This window comes from Mchenga conophoros, linkage group LG3 (genome assembly GCF_057382185.1).
Source record: "Mchenga conophoros isolate Kocher_MC1m ecotype Shallow Benthic linkage group LG3, M_conophoros_male_GT1.1, whole genome shotgun sequence".
Taxonomy (NCBI): domain Eukaryota; kingdom Metazoa; phylum Chordata; class Actinopteri; order Cichliformes; family Cichlidae; genus Mchenga; species Mchenga conophoros.
In genome coordinates this window covers 43,852,413-43,874,937 of record NC_140528.1, presented here as the reverse complement: position 1 = coordinate 43,874,937, position 22,525 = coordinate 43,852,413, and the positions used below count along the sequence as shown (strand labels likewise).

The 22,525-nt window shown below is 40.3% G+C and overlaps 1 protein-coding gene and 1 long non-coding RNA gene across 2 annotated transcripts; one reads left to right on the top strand and one right to left on the bottom strand.

Moving 5' to 3' along the window:
• The first annotated feature begins 10,460 nt into the window (after nucleotides 1-10,460).
• On the top strand, nucleotides 10,461-13,772 carry LOC146578860 (butyrophilin subfamily 2 member A1-like). The gene is made up of 4 exons (XM_085269088.1): nucleotides 10,461-10,789; nucleotides 10,869-11,081; nucleotides 11,905-12,249; nucleotides 12,472-13,772. Exons 2-4 carry the CDS (start codon nucleotides 11,024-11,026, stop codon nucleotides 12,642-12,644), a joined length of 576 nt encoding a protein of 191 aa, XP_085125214.1. The 5' UTR covers nucleotides 10,461-10,789; nucleotides 10,869-11,023; the 3' UTR covers nucleotides 12,645-13,772.
• Nucleotides 13,773-14,252: 480 nt separating this feature from the next.
• On the bottom strand, nucleotides 14,253-21,104 carry LOC146578859 (uncharacterized). Its single transcript, XR_014891580.1, has 3 exons — nucleotides 21,037-21,104; nucleotides 19,813-19,872; nucleotides 14,253-14,374 (listed from the first exon to the last, which is right to left on the bottom strand). It is a non-coding gene; the product is annotated as an uncharacterized LOC146578859 (long non-coding RNA).
• Nucleotides 21,105-22,525: the final 1,421 nt, after the last annotated feature.

The window sequence follows — 22,525 nt, the reverse complement described above, 5'->3', positions numbered from 1 at the left end:
AGGTACAGGCCACGGTCCTGCCAGGGGTGGTCAGGACTCTCAATAAGGGCCATCTGCAGAGGGGCAACCTTTGAATAACCCTTTGCTTAGCCTTATCTCAAAACGCGGTCAGACATGGCACATTAATGAAAATGATTAAATCTTACAACAAGCAGTATGCATCAACAGGTGCTCATACAGGAAGTGGCATAATCATATGATATACGTGTGAATAATACTTAACTGAACTACATCACTAAGTTACATGCAATTTAAATTTATTGGGTAAATGTTTAACATGCTGATTCTGATACAGTGGACCCTCGTTTATCGTGGGAGTTATGTTCTAAAAATAAAAATAGGTGAAATCTGCAGGACCAGTGCCTGGATTGATTACAAGAACGCCTATGACTCAATGCCCCACACCTGGATCCTGGAATGCCTAGAACTATATATACATGTACATGTATATATATACATGTACATGTATATATATACGTGTACATATACGTGTATATATATATGTATATATGTGTACATATATATACATATATGTATATATATATGTATATATATATGTATTAATTATGCTGCAATAGGTGTAGGCTGCTGGGGAATTCCCATGATGTATTGAGTGTTTTTTATTCAGTCACCTTTCTCACCCACTATGTATTAATAGACCTCGCTGCATTGAATCGTACTTGTTATCTCTGTCTCTCTTTCACAGCATGACTTTATCCTGTTTTCCTTCTCTCACCCAAACTGCTCACCGCTGATGGCCGCCCCTCTCTGCGCCTGGTTCTGCTGGAACTTTCTTCCTATTGATTTTTATTATATTTATGTTATTATTTTATTCTAATTTTTGAGTTCAAAAATCATATTTGTATGCATAAACTGAATAAGTAACTGAAGTAATTTGGACACAACCCTCCACACCTAGCCCTGGAAAAAGAGCCATGTGTCAGGTCAAACACAAATGCAAGAACAATCATGCCACTGTGCGATGCATTCACTGCTACAGATACACATGTGGTAAATGCAGACTACAGATACCATGGCAGTGCCAGGATTGTGAGTGATTGCTGAAAATGTTGAAATGTACTCACTCACTTTTTATTATTATTTGTAAATATGTGTACAAATGGTTGGTTTTTTGTACTGTATTTATCAATAAATCTCAGCAACAAAGGACATACACCCATGTGTGTTGATTTCTCCCTAAGATGGCAAACTGAAACACTCCAAGTTGGTGACTTTTGGAGATTTATTTCCCTGGATGATTGAGAATGCATCAAGACGAACACAAAAGGAAGTTCACAGCTTTTAGCAGCTCCCCCACCCCCTCATTCACACACCCCCACTCCCCTCCCTCCAGAATTCCCAGGTAACAACCTAATATACATATGAATGACTAGCCAATTTAGCTTCCACTTGGCTGAAGCTAAAGCCTAGCTAAAAGCCTACCAGCCATTTGGCTGGAAGGCGGGTTTTAAAGGTAGAAAGGTAGAAGGCTGGGCACTGCTGCTCTCGGGGGACTCTAAATGACTGTGCTTGCTTTGTTTTAGACAAACCCACCACCACACCTCCACCTACATCCACACCTCCTCCTGATGATAAACACGTGTCACATGTCCATATCATCCTCCCTGTGTTGACTGCTGCATCAGTCTGTGTTGTGGTTCTGCTGATTAGACGACTTGTTCACAGGAAACCTGAAGGTGAGACTCAGACTTGTAGACTATACGTGTCCAGGTTTGTTTTGTAGAACAAAGTAAAGTATACACTCATTATGATCACAGATGACATCATGTACAGTAACATCAAAATATCAACTCACCAATTACAGTCAGCCAAACAAAGAGGTAATATTGTATTTTGTTGGGTTGGGGGGTTGCATGTTTGTGGTATTTATAAAGTGTTCCTACAACACTTTTATTTATTTACTTACTCAGGTTACTTAAAACTATGAATACATAACTAAAAAAACTTGTTAAAACAGTTTAATCGGTGCCTGTTTCTTTTTGTTTTAGTTTCAGCGCAACTCAGTTGTTCATTATATGTTCATCAAAGGGAGGAAGAGCAAAATGTCAAGAACATAAAAGACTGGAAAAAAACATTTTTTGTATTTCAGGTGTTTGTAAAAGAAAAACTGGTAGATGTAAAGTTTTAAGGTGTGAAAAGGAAGGTTTTCTGTCTGTTCTCTTTCCATTGCATACATCCAGTCTGCTGCTTGCTGCTTCATCTGCTCAGCCTGCTAAAAGATCATCATGAAAACATCACTGCACATCTGGGGTCTGTTCTTTGTACCTCGCTTACTACATCCAAGACCAAATCATCGCGCTAACTTTGAGCTCGCTATTCCGGTTCTCCGAACACACCTGTTGTTGACGATTAGTACAGCTGGATGAAGTAATGTGACATCACTGGGTGTCGTAAAAGGGGCTACGCATCGAGAGTAGAAACATTGATCGGCAACCCTTTGATTGGTCGGCGAAAATGTCGAAGGAGCGCGCTCGGTATTTTTCGGCAGCAGAGGAAGAACTCTTGATTGAGGGATTTCAGGAGTTTCAGAGTTTAATTAAAACGCAAGGGAACACTGCAAAGGCTGCAAAAGCAAGGAGAGAGGGGCTGGCAGAAAGTTGCTGACAAATTAAACTCGTAAGTAATTTAATAATAATAATAATAATAGATTGGATTTATATAGCGCTTTTCAAGGCACCCAAAGCGCTTTACAATGCCACTATTCATTCACTCTCACATTCACACACTGGTGGAGGCAGCTACGGTTGTAGCCACAGCTGCCCTGGGACAGACTGACAGAAGCCAGGCTGCCATATCGCGCCATCGGCCCCTCTGGCCAACACCAGTAGGCGGTAGGGTAAATTTATTATATCATATTACATTATATCCTCTTTCACATTAGAGCCACGACAGGACCCACTAGAACATGGGAACAAGTAAAAGTGAAATATAAGAATATTCTACAGAATGGTAATATTTATCACTTATATTGCTTTTAGTCTCTTGGAAAGAGACCCTGAAATAATCTGTTTGTTTATAACAGCAACCAAGAAAATGGCAGAGCAACAAAAGACAGGTGGTGGTCCTGCACCCCCTCGTCAACAAGTTGGTTAAGTAAATAATACCCTCACGGGAATATCGATATCTCTCTATGAGCACACTGTCGCGCTGAGCTAAAGGATCCTGTCTGTCCCGCAATATACGCTGAATTCTGAGGACTCTCCTTATCAATCTTGGACCTTCCGCAATGGGCTGCTCGTGTATACGGACAGGACATGGCTGCGACAGACTTCCCTAATCCACCTTCGCTTTTATAGCCGTGGTCTCTCATCTTGATTACACGAAGTGATTTACAATTACTACTCTGAAATATGAATTACATCTGAAATAATCAAGTACATGAAATAGAATGATTAATAGTACATTTCCCTTTTTTTAGGAAATGACCTGTATGTATCTGTGTGACATCAATACAAGGATCAAATACTGCATTATCTTTAGTTACATTGATAATATTTATTTATGGTGAAACAGTGGTTAAATATTGCTGTTGCTTTCGTATAGATGAAGCGGACATACTTGAGTGGCCGCGATCTAATCCTGTTTACATAAAGTAAACCTGCTCCCGAGCAGCTTTACGCTTACGGCTCTGTTGCTATGACAGCAAGTCCCGGATGAGCTTTGGAGAACCGAACGATCCAAGATCACGCGAAATCGTCAACAATCAAATCCAGCTAACTTACTTAGCGAGGTACGAAGAACGGGCCCCTGGAGTCTTTTTTTGGTGTGAGACCAATATTAGCATTCAGTGTGAGCACAGGAAGTCGTGTGAACTTTGTGAAGGGTTTGAAGTGAAGGCATGTGAAAGTATAAAACCGCAGGCTCTCAAAAAGGAGGCCAGAGTTCATGGCCTACTAGTTCTTCACTCTTAACCAATTCTGCTTACTTCTCTTTAATCTCTTTTATTCAACGATCCACTTTCCCCCTCCTCATTCTCTGTTGCCTCTATGTGTGAATGAAAACAAAAACACTGCTCATGCACCTTTTACCCATATTCTTTCATTTTCTTATTATCGCCAAACATTGTACCAGTATTACCGTGACCGGTATAACATGTCTCAGCCCTACTGCAAAGCTTAGTGCAGAACTTACAATTTGGAAATATCCATGAGAGCAGGCTCAACAAACCTGCACACACATCTAAAGAACTGCTCAGCTGTCCCTGCAGCTGGAGGAGAGCTTGCCCTCACTCCTCCAGCTCCCATCCACTGACTCTGGCAAAGTGTCCTGTTCTGTACATTAGCAGCAGCATTACTGCAACCCAAACCAAACTCTCTTTCACACTAAAACCTTATTTGTGACAGTTTGGCTGTAAAACCTTTAATAAGAGTTTGTTGTTTCCTCGCTGAAGATCTGTTCTAAAAATGACCTTTACTGATCTTAACTGTGAATGTTCTCTTATTGTTTGAACTGTGTGTGTTTGTGTTTTCAGAGGTCCCGTCTGACCAAAATGGCATCTACTCATGAAGTAATCCACCAGTCCAACCACTGGAATCCTGTTGCTGGTCCACACAAGCGCTCAGACTAGATTTTTATATATTATGTTTGATCTTCTCATTAAACATACACATCTAACACATATTATAACTAATATTTGAATGTAATGTAATGCAGTGTATGGAAAACAATCAGTAACTGGCAGGACAGTGCTGCCCTCCCCACAGCAGTGATCTCTGCAGATCTCTGTAAGAAACTTTGGTCTCACTTGTTCTTCTTGAGGAGTTCTTTGGGTTTCACAAATATTACTGAAGGAAAATGTGAGTCATTGTGGCTGATTAAGATCTAAATAAAACCTTAACTGCAGATTAAAAGAAGCATGAGCATCATTGGAAACTTTTAAAACTTAAAGAGTTTTAAAAGATGAAGAGAAAAATCTCAGTTCATATGGTCCAGCCGAGCTTTAAAAGAAAAGTTAAAAACATAATACAAGTTAAAAACAATAAATAATTAAAAACTAAACGGCATAGAATTAAGACATGTAGGATAGGGTGAACAAGTGGGTTTTCAACTTAGCTTTAAAAACCTCCACAGAGCATGCCTGCCTAATATCTGTTAGGATGCCTGGGTCGTCGACCCAGGGTTTTTGAGTTTATGATATTATTTATACTTTCTAGTTTTTGGTTTCTTTGAGTTCTGTCTCATGGCTTATGTCTCTGTCTTCTTTAGTTGCTCTGTCTCCCCTATCACCTGCATCCCCTTGTCTAGTTCGCGTCTATGTGTATCCTAAGTTCCTATATCCCCGTGTTCAGTCAATGTTTGTGTCTGCCCTGTTCCCACGACTCTGTTCCCTTTGTTATAGTGCCTGCCCGTGATTCTGTGTTATGTTTCCTGTTTTACTTTGAAAATCCATGTCTGATGTTAATGTGTCTGGTTTTGCTTCCCCTTGTCTCGTTAGGCCTGATTTGCCCCAGCTGTGTTTCCCTCCTGTTACCCATTCCCTGATTGCTGCCTCTGTGTATTTAAGCCCTGTGTTTCTTAGTGTCTGTGTCGCGATCTACCAGTTTCCTAGCTGTGTGTTCTGTCATTCCTCCAGGTTAAGTTTGTTTTGAGTTTTTTTCAGTTATGTTATATTTTGAGTATCACATTAAAGCCATTTTGAGTTTACGACTGTCTCCCGAGTCTGCACCTTGGGTCCTATTCCTGTCTGCACACAGCCACACATAACAATATCTTGAGGGATGTTGTTCCTAGTGATGGGCAGATGAAGCCTCATGAAGCACTGAAGCTTTTCATCCAATTGGTTCACCCCAACGCGAAGCTTCTTGAAGCTTCATTTGCTCTAGCAGGACACCTACTGGACGTAAAAATATTAGTTGGCATGAATTTGAAGAGTGTGGCATTTTGCACACCGCCTGTAAATGTCAACAACAAAAGGAGTGTGTAAAACATCTATATTGTAGTGATGGCAGCATACTGTGTATATTTATGCTGGCAGTATGGAAAATGATTATTTGCGGCAAAGTTCGAACCGCTTCCTGAACCAGTCACGTGGTACAGCCGGGCAGCGAGGCTTCGGACGTCATCATTTTCAGCTCCTCCCATAAATGAAGCAAGCCTCGATACGCGCTTCGCAGAAACGCCCCCTCCATTACTCGACACACGCTTCGAAGCCTCGATACAGAACGTCACATCACTAGTTGTTCCACAAAAATGAGGCACGAAAAGAAAAAGCACTTTATCCAATAGTCTTTTTCTGACTTTAGAAACACTGTGTTGAATAAAAGCCTTGAGTTATGATTATGATGAGATTTGAGAAATAATTTGCTTTGTCTGTAGGGGCCACTGTAGGGTCCATTAAATCAGATTAAATATGTACACACACTCAGGTTGATGTCAGTGTACCATCAAAAGTATAAAATATAAACGTGCATTTCTGAAACAAACTCTGTCCTGAATTTTCTCATGTTAAAGAATGACTCAAACAAACATGTATCTTTATACGTTTGTTTGAGTATAAATAGTGTAAAGGATGACGTATATTTGTGAAACTTCATGTATTATTAGCCTTCATCTATGTGACCAAACTAATTCAGACCCTGTAACAGAACAGATCAGACAGGAGGCTGCAGACGGAGCTGCATATACAAAAATACCTGCATATACAGTACCATGAAAAAGTATTCATACCCCTGAACTTTTACACATTTTGTCGCCTTACAAACACAAACTTAAATGTTTTTAATTGGGATTTTCTGTTATGGAGCAACACAATTGTGAAGTGGTGTGAAAGTGATGCGTGTTTTTCAAATTTTAAGCAAATAAAAATCTGAGAAGAACTGAGAATCAATGAGTCTATAATATTCAGAGATGGGCAGTAACGCGTTACGCGTCACTATAATCTGATTACTTTTTTCAAGTAATGAGTAAAGTAAGGGATTACTATTGCAAAAATGGTAATTAGATTACTGTTATTTTCCCGTAGGAACGCTGCATTACTGCGTTACTAAAACCGTGATTTTTTGCGAGAATGTCTTATGACAGTGACGTAAGCGAGTGCGACGTTTGTGACAACAGCTGTGTGCAGATCAACAATGGATAATATATCGAGTGCACGAGAGAGTATGAGCGTGCAGCGTTTAAAGCGTGGAAGTACTGACCTTACTTTGAGTTTGATTCTATAAAAAGTGAAAAAAACATTAGTGTCTGCTGAAGAAAACTTCTTTTTACAGCGAAAAAACCCCTAAACTTCCAAGCAAGCACCGAGTGCGCTACGACGTAATGGGAAACTCACAGAGAAACTCGCGGATTCTTCCACTGACCGCTGCGGCACACCTGCACCAGGGTAAACCTTCGCCTACCCCAGTCCTGCTTTACAGGTGAAATTAGAGCAACAGCACCGCTGAGTCTTTGACTTTATTTATTTTCTGCTGTGTTTTACTTGCATCTATTTGAAAGAGTGAGTGTAAACACAAAAAATGTTTCATTTTATGTGCTGGAATGTGCAGAAAATAGGTTTAAATGGTAACCAATTTCTTCAAGTCAGAGAATGTTGCATATAATTATTATTTTTTTTTGATGCATAAAGTTAAAAGATTAAAACTAATAAAACAAGTTTTAAAAAAAGACTCTTTCATTTGATTACGTTTTGTATGATGGATTATGCAGAAAAAGTAGAATTGGGCTGAAAGATCTATCGCTTTATCACCTCTTCAGGTTGTAAATCGTGTTTTTAAAAAGTAACTAAGTAATTAACTACTTTTTGAAAATAAGTAATCAGTAATGTAACGGGCTTGGGGAAGTAATCTGTAATTAGTTACCGATTACTTTTTTCAAGTAACTTGACCGACACTGATAATAATAAACCTTTACAGCGGTATTTCCATGTTTTTTCCGACACTGCTTTAAAGTGAATGACAGCACTAACTGCTGCCTCTGCAGGACAGGATGAGTAATGCAGTTATAAACTGTTTCTTTTAACAGCAGACTCTTCTCTTCACAACTTCATTATACAAACTCTTATGTAAATATGTGTTAGTACATCTAAAAACTAACACTTTCTCACATGACAGAAGAGGTTTGTATTTCCTCCGTTTGAACAATACAGTGGGGCAAAAAAGTATTTAGTCAGCCACCGATTGTGCAAGTTCCCCCACTTAAAATGATGACAGAGGTCAGTAATTTGCACCAGAGGTACACTTCAACTGTGAGAGACAGAATGTGGAAAAAAAAATCCATGAATCCACATGGTAGGATTTGTAAAGAATTTATTCATAAATCAGGGTGGAAAATAAGTATTTGGTCACCTCAAACAAGGAAAATCTCTGGCTCTCACAGACCTGTAACGTCTTCTGTAAGAAGCTTTTCTGTCCCCCACTCGTTACCTGTATGAATGGCACCTGTTTGAACCCATCATCTGTATAAAAGACACCTGTCCACAGCCTCAAACAGTCAGACTCCAAACTCCGCCATGGCCAAGACCAAAGAACTTTCGAAGGACACCAGGAAAAGTATTGTAGACCTGCACCAGACTGGGAAGAGTGAATCTACAATAGGCAAGCAGCTTGGTGTGAAAAAATCAACTGTGGGAGCAATCATCAGAAAATGGAAGACATACAAGACCGCTGATAATCTCCCTCGATCTGGGGCTCCACGCAAGATCTCATCCCGTGGGGTCAAAATGATCATGAGAACGGTGAGCAAAGATCCCAGAACCACACGGGGGGACCTGGTGAATGACCTGCAGAGAGCTGGGACCAAAGTAACAAAGGTCACCATCAGTAACACACTACAACGGCAGGGAATCAAATCCCGCAGTGCCAGACGTGTTCCGCTGCTGAAGCCAGTGCATGTCCAGGCCCGTCTGAAGTTTGCCAGAGAGCACATGGATGATACAGCAGAGGATTGGGAGAATGTCATGTGGTCAGATGAAACCAAAGTAGAACTTTTTGGTATAAACTCAACTCGTCGTGTTTGGAGGAAGAAGAATACTGAGTTGCATCCCAAGAACACCATACCTACTGTGAAGCATGGGGGTGGAAACATCATGCTATGGGGCTGTTTTTCTGCCAAGGGGACAGGACAACTGATCCGTGTTAAGGACAGAATGAATGGGGCCATGTATCGTGAGATTTTGAGCCAAAACCTCCTTCCATCAGTGAGAACTTTGAAGATGAAACGAGGCTGGGTCTTCCAACATGACAATGATCCAAAACACACCGCCCGGGCAACAAAGGAGTGGCTCCGTAAGAAGCATTTGAAAGTCCTGGAGTGGCCTAGCCAGTCTCCAGACCTCAACCCCATAGAAAATCTGTGGCGGGAGTTGAAAGTCCGTGTTGCTGGGCGACAGCCCCAAAACATCACTGCTCTCGAGAAGATCTGCATGGAGGAATGGGCCAAAATACCAGCTACTGTGTGTGCAAACCTGGTAAAGACCTATAGTAAACGTTTGACCTCTGTTATTGCCAACAAAGGTTATGTTACAAAGTATTGAGTTGTATTTTTGTTATTGACCAAATACTTATTTTCCACCCTGATTTATGAATAAATTCTTTACAAATCCTACCATGTGGATTCATGGATTTTTTTTTCACATTCTGTCTCTCACAGTTGAAGTGTACCTCTGGTGCAAATTACTGACCTCTGTCATCATTTTAAGTGGGGGAACTTGCACAATCGGTGGCTGACTAAATACTTTTTTGCCCCACTGTATGTGTCGCTAACTGGTGATTCTAGGTGGGTCATGTGTGTGAGGTAGGTGAGGTGCTTGAAGTGCACAGAATAAGCTGCTGTATGAGTGTGTGGTTAGTCAACAGCACTTTGAGCTGTCAGTGAGACAGAAAAGAACTTTATATATATGCAAGTTCATTATGTGTCTGTTTAATGGTGCAGACTGATGGTAGTTTGTACCTGTGAGCAGAAACACCAACAATGAAGGCTAATAATCCAACATTTGAATCTATTTATTCTGAGCTGACTGAGAGCCAGGCTAAAAATAAAAAATCATCACTGCTGTCTACATCGGACCCTGTGCTGATTAAAGTGAGAGAAGGTCAGTGAGCAGGTTTTCCATCAGGTTTTCCTGCAGTTTGATTCTTGGTTCAGTTTAAAGATTTGACTTTAGTTCAGATTACACTTTTGCTCAGTGTGTTTGTTCACTGTGGACTGATTCCAGATCAGATTATTCAGAAAACAACACTTTATTTACTAGATGTAAGCCCTAACAGTCCTTAAAAAAAGTACGTAACAGTAACCTAAGTAACAATCCTTAAAAAAAGAAAAGCAAAAGGACTGTAGAGGCATAAATCAGTATAATAAAAACTTGTTATTACAAGAAATAAATGGAGTTGCTAACATCTGTTTTTAAATATTTTACCCACGCCCACTCCATCCTTCCCAGTAACTCCTCCTAAGGAAACATTAAAACAAAGGAGCTCTTCTCAGAGTCAACGTTTGTCATTGTCTTTCCACGGCATCAGCTCCTCAGCTGCAGGCAATTATTCTGGCAGTGCACACAATGAGTCTTTGCCAGATCGTCTGCTAACCTCAGTTATTTCACAGCCTCATGTTCCTGTGTATTTATCAGTGTGCATTACTTAGTCTCCTAGTCGGTACCTGGACTCGTCATTCCAAACCCTGCCATAGCCTTGCTTCTGGATTCAGCTGCTGCTTAATCCTTTTCAAACAAACTGCCATTCTCACCTGCCTGCCTCCCTGCACACCTATATTGGACTCAGCACTCGCCTGGACCTCACCTCGCCTCCACCTCCAGCTAATCCCCGCCTGCAAACACGTAAGCCATCCCAGCTTGTCAAATGGGAAAACACTCACAACTCCTTGGACTGTTCTGATTTTCCTCTCCTATGTTTCAGTGCCCTCACCAGCCCCACTCCAGTCTCAGCAGTTTTTGTTTTCGCAAATCACTTGGAGCTTCCGGTCTTTGGTTCTGCGCCCGAGTCCATTCCACGCCACGGACCTCTGAGTCCTGACAACGGTCTAAACATCTGGAAAGTCCTGGAGGAAGAGAATGGCTGGACTCATCTGGATTCTGCTTTCTGCGTGCCTGCTGGGTTGTACCTCTCAAGGTAAGCTGTGGTCTGTGTACCAACTTTAATCAGTCTGCGTGAAGTTATAGGCTGTAATCAGTAATAAAAGTTTTAGGTGGAGTTTGTGTACAATTAGAATTTAACCACACAAACCTGGAGTAAATCAAAGTTAACTAAATAAGGAATTTAGGACTTTCGGAGTTACTGACATTTTTATACACAGTCCCTTATAGTCAAAGCAGACATTGATTCAAAGTGTTGAAAATCACAATCAGCTCAGCTGCACCAAAAACCCCGAAAGAAGATAACTAAAGTGCACAGCTGCAGACTTTTTCCATGGTTGAGACAAACGACTTCACAAAGTCTAACAAAGTCAAAAACGCTCACGAGGAAGGAGGAGTATTAATTATTAAGTCTAAAACCAAAAGATGCTGTTTATAATGGTAATACAGTCAAATTAAACTCCGTTTTAAATCCTCGAGGGTGTTTCTTGGTTGCGAACCTCTTTAGTTGTTCTGATCATAGAAATAATTCTCAAATAATCAGGCATTTTACATGTCTTCTTTGATTTGTCAGGCCTTCTGTCGAACTGGTCAGTGGATTTTCTTTTTTTTTAAATAATCAATCAAATTCTGAATGTTTTGCTCGATTTACTAATAATCTTGTTTTTCCTTTTTTCCAGAAAAAACACTTTTTAACAGTTAAATTTAAAGGAAAATTCCCTGGATTGTCATTGAAACACATTATATTGTCCCAAATGCTGCTACCCAAGTGTTAACTGTACAGTCCATGTCCAGTGACCCTGATGCTTTCTGTTGAAGTAAACAGCTGTTTGAAACCTTTACCTCTCTGCTCTGTATAGTTTCTCTTTCAGGCCAGAAAAACGTCACAGCTGAGTCTGGAAGGAACGTCACTTTGACATGTCAAGCTCGAAAAAACATCCAGACTGTGGAGTGGAGAAGAGCTGACCTGGGAGATGAATATGTTTTTTTGTATCGGGATGAGAGGAAAACTTTAGTGCACCAGCATCCATGTTTTAAGGACCGGGTGGATCTAAAGGACAAACAGATGAAGGATGGAGACGTGTCTTTGATTCTGAACAATGTGACGATTATTGACACTGGAACATACGAGTGTCGTGTCGTTGAGAAAGGAACAATTGGTTTGAAGCTCATCAGCATCATCACCCTGAGTGTTGATCCTCCAGGTGAGTGAGTAGAGTTGAGTGTGTGTGTGATCAGAGGTGAAGCTGCTTCCTGGTTGTTGATGTTTGTTTCTAAAGATGTTGTTGATGAGACTTTGTAGAAAGCAGCTGGTCTGAGTGATGTGATCAGAGTGCAGTAGATAATGTCTGACAGCAGTTTGAAGAGGAAATGGATTCTGTTCTGTTCTTCACAGCTGACACCTCACACCTGTTTCTCACCTGCAGGATCTGTTGGACTAATCGTTGGTGTGGTAGTTGCTGCTGCTGCCCTCGTTGTTGCTGCTGTTGCTGGATTTGTGATCTACAGAAACCATAAAAAGGCAAAAGAAGTTCGTCTCAGACCTCTTGTCATTAAACAGTCTCCTGCTGCTGTTCCCACTTCCCAGTGTTGTCAGTGAACAGACACAGCTGGAACTTCACAATGAAACTGATTTGTGAAATGTCACCGACAGTTATAGGTTTTTGTTTAACTGTTGACCTAGTGTGTGAGAGCAAAGAAAACAGAGAATTTTGCTGTTTTATCATTTATTATCCAGTTATTGCTTCATCCAGATCACACAATATAATTCTGACTATGAATCACTTTGAATAATCTCAGCATTATTACAATGTTCTGCTCTTTACACTGGATGTCTTTGCTGCAGTGTTCAAATATTCAACTTGAACAAAAACTCAGTGCTTCTGTTTTAATAGCTGCTCTGAAACTTGAACTTGATACACTTGAAGCTTTGCTGTCACACAGCCTGACGGAGACAATGTGGAAATCGCTTCAGCTTGTTAACAGATTAAAGTGAAATTAATTAACTTGACCGACTCAACCATCACTCTTGGTTTGTGTTCAGCAGCAGAAATGTGAATTTCAGAGATCAGAAGATTAGAATCAACAATAAGAACTTTTATACATTTTAATAATGTAATGTAAAATTGATCTCACCAGTGTTCACCAGCTTTGTTTTGATACCGAGATTGTTTACATTCCTTTTGGGTTTGTCATTTTCAAAGAGCAAGCTCAGGCAGCCTCGTTGGGGCTTAACAGGATAAACTTTAATCACTGAACTTTTGGAATAGGGGTTGGGGGGAAATTCCATTAATTATATATGTACCTTGTGCATTTTGGCAGTGCCAGGAGCTTTGCCATCTACTGCCATCTACAAGTACTGTATTGTACACAGGTATGAATAGACTCACGAGCCACAAAAGATCGAAGATTATTAATTTAAGGAAAATATGAATCTAATGAGGACTTATGAGCAACTGCTGTGACGTGTCTCTTTCATTGCTTGTTATTTAGTAAAAAAAAATGCTTGCATGTAAAACTCGTAATCACAATAAAAGAATAAAAGCAGAAATGTGAAAATCATCTTCATCACTGCTGTTTCTGTTTTGGTTTCTTTCTTTCTGAAGAAGAAAGTATTTGTGCCTTTTTGAACATCAAACATTCATTTCATTGTGACACATCTTTACCCTGCTATAAAAAATCTGGTATATAATCAGGCTTCATGTCAGTCATCCACAGAATAAAGTCCTGATGCATTTTTGTTTGTCTGTTTCTTTCAGGTTGAATTTAGCTCATCACCCTGTAACTTTTAATGCTATGTGGGTGCACTCTGCAGCTCTGGCTGTTGCTGAGTGCAGTTTGTGACTGAGTGTGCAACAGAAAAAGAAGTGTTTAATTTTCAGTTAGGATCTAATGCACAGCTTTCTTATGTGTCAGGAACTGGCATCACCCTACGAAGCAGTATTGCTGCCATGCAGAGTGTGCACAAGTCATTGTTAGTCAAATGAAATTTGCACATTATATTTACACTGGTCACTTTAAATCAGAGCTAGAGGAAAGTTTGAAACTCAGCAGTACACACTTTTCCTGTGTGTGTGATGTTTGGAGAATCATGTGAATGTTCGCAATTTGTGAAACAATTCGAAAGTCACACCAATGACCACCTTAACTCAAAAACAAACTGGAATTCCCAGGCAACACTCGCTGACTTTATCAGACATCATCTGCGGTCCATCCAGATCCCTCGTGGGCGGCTCAGAGTCTCGCTCTGCACGTCACTAAGCTGGAGCTTGGTATGCTCTTGTTGGAGGAGGGCACTTTTTCACCCCTCACTCTCTTCTACCAGCGCAGCTGCAGGATGAGAGAGCAGAGCACAGTTCACACTAATGTTTACTGCCAGATGCTTACTAAACACCTCATTCTAACTATTTATCCCTGGAATGTGAGTTTCTTCCCACGTCTGTACTGTTGCACTCACTTTAGTCACAGACCCAATCGTGATATTTAGCTTTTAAAATAAAACTGTGTGAGATGCTGTCATGTATTTGACAAGGCAAGTTTGTTCCCATGCAATCTTTAACCAGACCCACATCATATTCAGATGAGGCCATTAGGCTCCTCTGCGAGCAGTGGGTGAGAGGAGCCTGCGCGAGATGTGGCCTGCAATAAATAGCAACAAACAGAGGGATCCAACAGTTCAACTCAGCAAACACAGTGAATAGTATAGTAATAAACAGCATAACTGTTTTATAAGCATTTAATTTTTAGGGAGGACAACATTTTTGAGTGCTCCCTGACTTGCTGCCCAGGTCTTCTCACCTGCAGTCAGCAGATCTAGCAAGGGAAATGTGTGGGGTGGATGCATCCATTATGAAAACTGTTTTTTTTTTTTTCCTTTAGTGAGCGAAATTGCAAGTGCAGCAAATGTAAAGCTCTAAAATATACAATTCACTGGTAGTTTATCATTTTCAACCCTGCTCTCCCCCTCATGTCTCTCATCAGGAGCCTGCGAAGCACTGTGAAAAGTGCAGTGCAGGCTGTCAGCAGCCAAAACAGCCATCTAGAGACATTTGAAACACTGGCTCTTCCTCGTGGAGCTCATAGCTCACTAAAATACCTGACCTGTATTTAGAAACACGTTTATAGTCTCTGATCTATCACTTCTTTCAGCAGTCATATGAAATAACTGCAAGTTACAATTTTCATTTTTTTTATTTATTTATTTTTTTAGAAAGAGGGGCAATACATATTAATGAACATTTTAACAAATGTAAATATGCCAGATTATAGCCTTGGGCTAATTTCCATCTGCAGACCCTCTGGCAGGTTGGTGTTAACCACAAGTTAGTAAAAACATACAGAGACACTATTTACAGGTCATGTGACAAGGACAAAAACAGTGATCACATTATACTAGAACAAACAATGACAAGGAGAGTGGACACAGAGGACAGTATAGATAACAATAACGGAAACACATCAATTATATTGCACAAACCCCAGTATTGTACATGCCCTGACTGTCGTGACATTGCGTTCACCCATTGCACTAACAGTTGTTTCCCTTTTTGTAATACACTAACTCTTTTTCCCGTCCAATATTAAACATGATTATTAAACATGATTACATGTTTGTGTGTCCCTCAGCCGCCCTTTTAAGTGACTCTTAAAGATGGGTAGACTTGTACTTTCCCTCACTGACAGTGGAAGACTATTCCAGAAGCTCACTCCCTGATATGACAGAGCATTCTGTGAAAAGGTGGTCCGTCTAAATGCCAGTTCACAATCACCTCTAACAGTGGCTCGAGTCAGTCGAGACCCGGCAACACTGCTAGACTTTTGTTTAATAAAATCACTCATTGGTGGAGGCGCCAGACCATGTATAACTTTGTATATTAGACAGGCAGATTTAAATAATTTGAAATTAGTAAAATTTAAAAACTTGTATTTTTCTAAAATTTGACAATGGTGATATGAAAAAGGTTTTTTATCTAATAATTTCAATGCTCTTTTGTAGCATACTTCAATTGGCCCAATAGCAGCAGAGCTCGTATAGGACCAACTTGTAATACAATATTCAATATGAGCCAGTATCATAGAGTGCAGGAATGTAATCGCTGCTGTGTCTGTTAATGATGTGCGGATATGTCTAAAGTTCTGTATATTAACATTTACAGTTTTCACTACTTTTTTAATGTGTTTTTTAAAGGATAATTTAGAGTCTAGTAGCACTCCCAAATACTTAAATACCTCAACATTAATTAATTCTTGTGCACCCAAGCAGACTTTTACTGCAGCCACGGTTGTTTTAGGTTTACTAAAAAACATTGATTACGTACATCCTGCCAAAGTGTGATACTCTTCAGTTAAGAGAATAGGTTTTCTCAAATGGGTAGGACACTCTCACAATGTTAACACACAACAAGCTCCTGCTAGGCACAGCAGGAAGTGTGTAAATAAAACATTTGTTTTCACAGCATCACTTCTTGTGACAGAAAAACAAAAAACAAATAAAAGAATGATTCTATAACTAAACTAATACCATATAAAGGTATTGATCCCATATTAACCAGTTTCTCCAGCTGGGTTACATAAAGTAAAAAATACACATGTGCACATAAGCATACACATAAACAAAGAAAGCAGAGGAAACTCCAGTAATCAGATGATTCCCAGCAAGAACTCTGACATTAGTGAAACCCTAAAAACTCCCTCATAAGTAAAAACACATCCAGAACCACCCAGGCTTTGGCCTCCATCTGCCATGAGCGGTTTGGGACTGAGGGGAGGGAGACAAGCCAAAAGACATGCTGGAGCCAGAGACCATTTCCTGCTAAACAAATGTTTCTGAAGTAGTGCAGATTGGATTCCAATATGTTTGTCATTGATTTATTTTACCGCGTGAAAAGAAACTGTGAGAAGGGCTCCAGCCTTTCCCCATGAAGGACAGAGTGTGGGTGGATGAAAAGCAGGCTCATTTAGGTTAGAGAACATTAGAGCTGATGTGAGAGGCTCAAAGGCCTCTCACCCAAACTTTGCAATCCAAAGTTGTGCAGGCCTGGTTCATATCAATCATAAAAAAAACACGAATAAGATATTTGGAGGGGTCATAGGTCAGTACCAGGTAACCCATGAAGAACATATATTAAAAAGACAAAGCAAATTTATTTTAAAAATTTAGTTATAAAACAAAACAAAAAACCAACCTTAAATAATCTCGGTCTAAAGTCGTCATCTCCATGGTAGTATGGACATGGTTTGAGAACAACTCTCGTTTAATTCAAACAGTTTCTTGCCTTTGTTGATAGCTATTATAAAATAGCTCTTGTGTTTTTGAACAGGTGATGGATGAGCTTGTGCTTTCATTAATAAAAGAAATAAATCTTGTCTCATGTCTCCTGTATGTGGTGTTAAACAGGCTAATACTGCTGCACTTTAATGTCGGTAGTTCAAAAGCCATTATAGTTTATGATGTGGGACTCACTGTGGAAAGTTTGAGAACTGCTGATTTAGAGCTTTAAAGCTTTAAGAGTAAAGACTTGTAACTAAGGGTCAAAGGTCAAGTGAAAGCAGGCATGTGCTGAGTAGAACCACCTCTGCTGCCACCTACTGGCCTTTATTAAGCAGTGACTGATGCCTATACACAGTGCTTCCAGTCACTGGCCACTTTATTGGGTACATCTGATAGTAATAAGCTGAAACCCTTTTCCTTTACAAACTGCCTTCTTTATTCTAGTATAGCTTTAACAAGCTGGTGGAAACATTCCTCAGAGGATTTAGTCCATACTAATATAAAAGCATCACACGACTGCAACGCATTTGTTGGCTGCACATCCATGTCTGCTGGAAGAGGAGAGGGAGGTCTGGGCTTCTCTCTTTAAAGAGAGACTGATGGATGGATGAACAAGCTTCATATGAGTATATCAGCACTGGCACAATAGACTGCCTCTAATTAGTTTACATTTTCGAAATGTCTTCAAAGTTTCTTCAACCAACAAAAGAATGAAGGAAAATGTGTAGCTTTAATGTAGTTCTTCCGCTGGTCTTATCAACAATTCTACTTTTGATAGTTTCTTTACCCTCTTTAAATCTGTTGATATCAAACTACTAAGTGACTAAATCTGTCGTTCCATGACGATCCCAAAGGTGCTCTGTTGGATTGAGGCAACTGGTTTGGAATGATTTCAGCTTTGTGACATGGTGTGTTGTCATAAAAAGATGGATATGCTCAGCAACAAGACTCAGGCAGAGTGTGCAAAAATGGAAAATGTGTCACACCACTACACCACCAGCCCGAACTGATGCAGGTCAGGGTGGAGCCATGACCTATCCAAATTTTGCAGAAAACTGGAAACTCATTAAAACCAGACAATATTTTTTCCAATCTTCTAGTGTCCCATTTTAGTGAGCCTGTGTGAATTATAGCCTCCACTTCCTGACAGTAGTGAGTCCTGCTCTTCATCTTCTTGCCTTGAGGCTGATAGTCACAGTCATTTGATGAACCTCAATAACCCTGTGAAAAGGATGAGATGCTGGAGATCTCCAAATTCACTCAGATTAGATGAAGACGGATGTCATAGATATCCTCATTATGCAGAGATCCTCAGTTTAAATCTGGGTTCTTTAATTTTTATTCAAAATAATCTTTTTTATCCAAAAGAAATGTTTCCATATCTAAAATCTTCCAGGCCTATTTCCTGCAAGACTAATTGATTAGAAGAACCACACCAGCTGGTCCACTGGACCTTTTCAGTGCTTACTCAGTAGTTCTAAATAATAGCATTAAACTGGATTTATCATGTGAACTTCTGCATCATTTAACCCCATCTGTGATTGTTTTACCTTCTCTACAAATACTGCAGCCTGGTATATAAACCATGCCAACATTCCCTTTCTATCAGGGGTGGGGAACTCCGTCGAGAGCCGATGTCCTGCAGGTTTTACATCTCACCCTGGGCCAACACACCTGAATCGATGATTAGTTCATTACCAGGCCTCTGGAGAACTTCAAGACATGTTGAGGGGGTAATTTAGCCATTTAAATCAGCTGTGCTGGATCAAGGACACAGCTGCAGGAAACCAGTTCTTGTGGCCTGAAATTCCCTAAGCCTGGTTTATATCAAAACCAGCTCTTATATCCTGCTGTAAAATGACCTTTAGTCTTGTGTCTGTGAAGTATCTCTATTCATCTACATGCATCTGAAGTAAGGGTTTTTTTTTTGTTTTGTTTTTTTAAAATCAGACTGCACCCAACACTTTAATGACCTAAATTCCAAGTACTGTGTGTGTGAAAAGACTCCTGACTCTGGTTGAGTCTTGCTTTAATTTGTAATTTTTCTGCAAATCTATGTAGAGTCTATTACGCGAGTGGCCAATGTCATTGCCAGCATTTATAGCTGTGTGGCAGTACCATTGTTGACATTCATTCAAATTCGGAGCATGTGAGGTTAAGTTGTAGATTGTGGCTTCAAATGTTCAGAAAATCCAATATTTTGCATGACAGTGAAATTTCAATGTTGCAACGGACAGTTCCAGCAACTGCACAACTTCCAGCGTTGAGGCAACACTACCCTGTTAAAATTTATGGGTACATGGAAGTATGCAGAGTACATTGTGTATCAAAGGAAGTGTCCTTATTGAGACAGTGATTTGCTTTTTATTTGGTTTATTTGGCTCGTTTTCAGCACCAGGTCAAATAGGATGCAGGTAGTGGTTTGCCAATTTCATGCTTCACTGCTATTACACTATTATTTTAAACCTACAGCACAACCTGGACGACGGGTTTTTACCTCACCACGGGCAGTTGTCAGATAGTTGCAGACCAGTCTCTTGGCTTGGATGATTGGAGCCTAACAGGAAAGTCAAAATAGCGTTACTGGGCTTTGATGTAAATTAAAAGAAAGAAGAAAACACATCAAAAACATGAATTTAGTTGAACTTATTGACATCAGAGCAGACAAAATTACCCAGACTAGCTCTTCCTTTGTGGAAGCTGCAGCAAAAATGCTGCACACATAGATGAATGCCCCAAAATGGCCTATTCAATGCACATATTTCATTGTTGTGTCATTAAGTTTTGACACTCAGAAGCAGTTTACTTTGATTTCCCCTCACACCAACTCACACCCTTACTCAACCTCCAGTTTCTCAATGGGAAGAGTGTAGATGTAGTAAACCGTCATGTTCCCTCAGTCGGTGACTTTCCAGCTTTGCTTAATCTGACTTGCTTAGGATAAGATATTAGAAGCAGGTTCTGATTTTTTGTTTGTTTCTTCTTAATTCTGTGTGAGATCAGAAGATCTACAGAAGGTGGAAAATGCCCACTGTAACATCTGTGTTACACTACTGGATTTGGATGTCTGCCTGCCTTCTCGTGCCTGTGTCTACATGTGAGTTGCATATCGGTTCGCGATTTGTGTGTCTGCATCAGCGGCATTTGCTTAAGTCATACTAGGACATAGATATATAGATATAAATGTAGCATTTAGACTTGTGAAAAGGATCTCTGCTGTAGCCATCTGGCTCAGGGGGTCTCTGTGTGGGCTATGACATGTTCTGAAATAATAAGAAAGACACTTTTGGCAGCCTAAACACTAACGTTTCGTCGTAAGTGATCATATTTGAACTACAAGGTGGAGTGCTAAATTATCAGGTAATTACATTTGGCTTGGTTAGCACTCTGCATTTATAGGTCATATGGTTGTAATCCCGAGACACTCATATCTAATTAAATCAAGTAAGAGATTGAATTAAGAAAAACAAAAAAAAAAAAAAACAATTTCACTGGACAAAACTAAAGCACACTTTCTTGGATGGTCTGAACCAGACCGCAGGTCATACCATCGATAATCCATAAATGCTCTAAACACCCTAATAAACATGGGTCAGTGGCGGTGAAGTCCACTACACTGTTCTCACGGGAACGCAATGTTTCCTACCTACAAGTGTGCAAATAACTGTAAACCTCGGCCACAACAACCAGAGCTCAAGTGGTACATTGTTGTGTAACCTACCGTTCTAACAGAAGATTAGGGGGACCCGCATCAAGCTTTCATGGAAAGAAATTAAAAACACCAACTTGGACCAAGCACTGGCAGCTTCAGGTTTGCTGAGGAATACCTAATTGCCCACACCTGAGCTTATGAAAAAAGCAAAGACCAGCTCCGCCCACCAGGGGCGGTTCCCAGACTCAGGTCTCACCTGTTACACATGCCTCTTACTGCATTATCCAAGTTTGTTTTTATTGAGACATATATATAGAAACTAATAAAAAATTGTAGTCAGCTGCACACCAGTTTATTTCAGCTGTAAAGCTAGACATTTTAACATGATGGGCATTGACTCTCTTGGTCAGGAGATGACCTGTGGGTTCTTGTGCTTATTTTCATGTCGGCCAGTCAAGCATTTTTGCAATCTGGTGCGTTGCACCATGCATGAGTGATCGTGTTGTTGATTTTTACTGCCAGTGTAATTATCTTCCATTACAGAAGCTCTGAGACATACAGATATACAGAGGGAGACTCCAGAGACTTCCCTTTTTGGAAAGTTATATAACATATTGAAAGCTTGAAACCTTCGAAGAGCTTCTGAAAGCGTGGCCTCTAATTTATACACATTTTGGTCAGAGATAACTTCCATGGTCTCGTGGCCTAACTTGTTTAATCCCCTTGATAAGGTCAGGCGGGTGGTCATTAACAGCAACATGGCATTCATTATGAAGTCCCCAAGTATTGCAAATTATTGCTAAAAGTACATGTGGTGGGACGTCCCCACACCGGCCTCTGTGGAAGTTGGAGTGAGAGTTGCACTTTGACCTGATTTAACTTATGTGGTCTGTGTTTGCTCTCTTTCAGTCTCATTAAGCACAACAGTTGAATCTGGAATCAATGTCAATCTGTCATGTTTTGCTTCTGTCTATGACAACAACAACATCACCGCTGTACAGTGGAGCAGAAGTGACTTGGAGCCAGAATATGTCCTTTTGTATCAGGATGAGCAGTTTGTTACAGACAACCAGCATCCATCCTTTGTGAACCGGGTGGATCTGAAGGACAGACAGATGGAGGATGGAGACGTGTCTTTGGTTCTGACGGATGTGACAACTGCTGATAATGGAACATATGAGTGTCGTGTCCTGTTGACGGGAACAAACCATGAAAAGAGAGCCTTTTTCAAGGGTAACCCCATCTGCAGTGTAAACCTGAGAGTTGTTCCTCCAGGTGAGTGAGTAGAGTTGAGTGTGTGTGTGATCAGAGGTGAAGCTGCTTCCTGGTTGTTGATGTTTGTTTCTAAAGATGTTGTTGATGAGACTTTGTAGAAAGCAGCTGGTCTGAGTGATGTGATCAGAGTGCAGTAGATAATGTCTGACAGCAGTTTGAAGAGGAAATGGATTCTGTTCTGTTCTTCACTCATCACCTACCTGACAGCTGACACCTCACACCTGTTTCTCACCTGCAGGTCAGCCGGACATTCACAAAAAGGATGGAGGGTTCAAAATTAGAG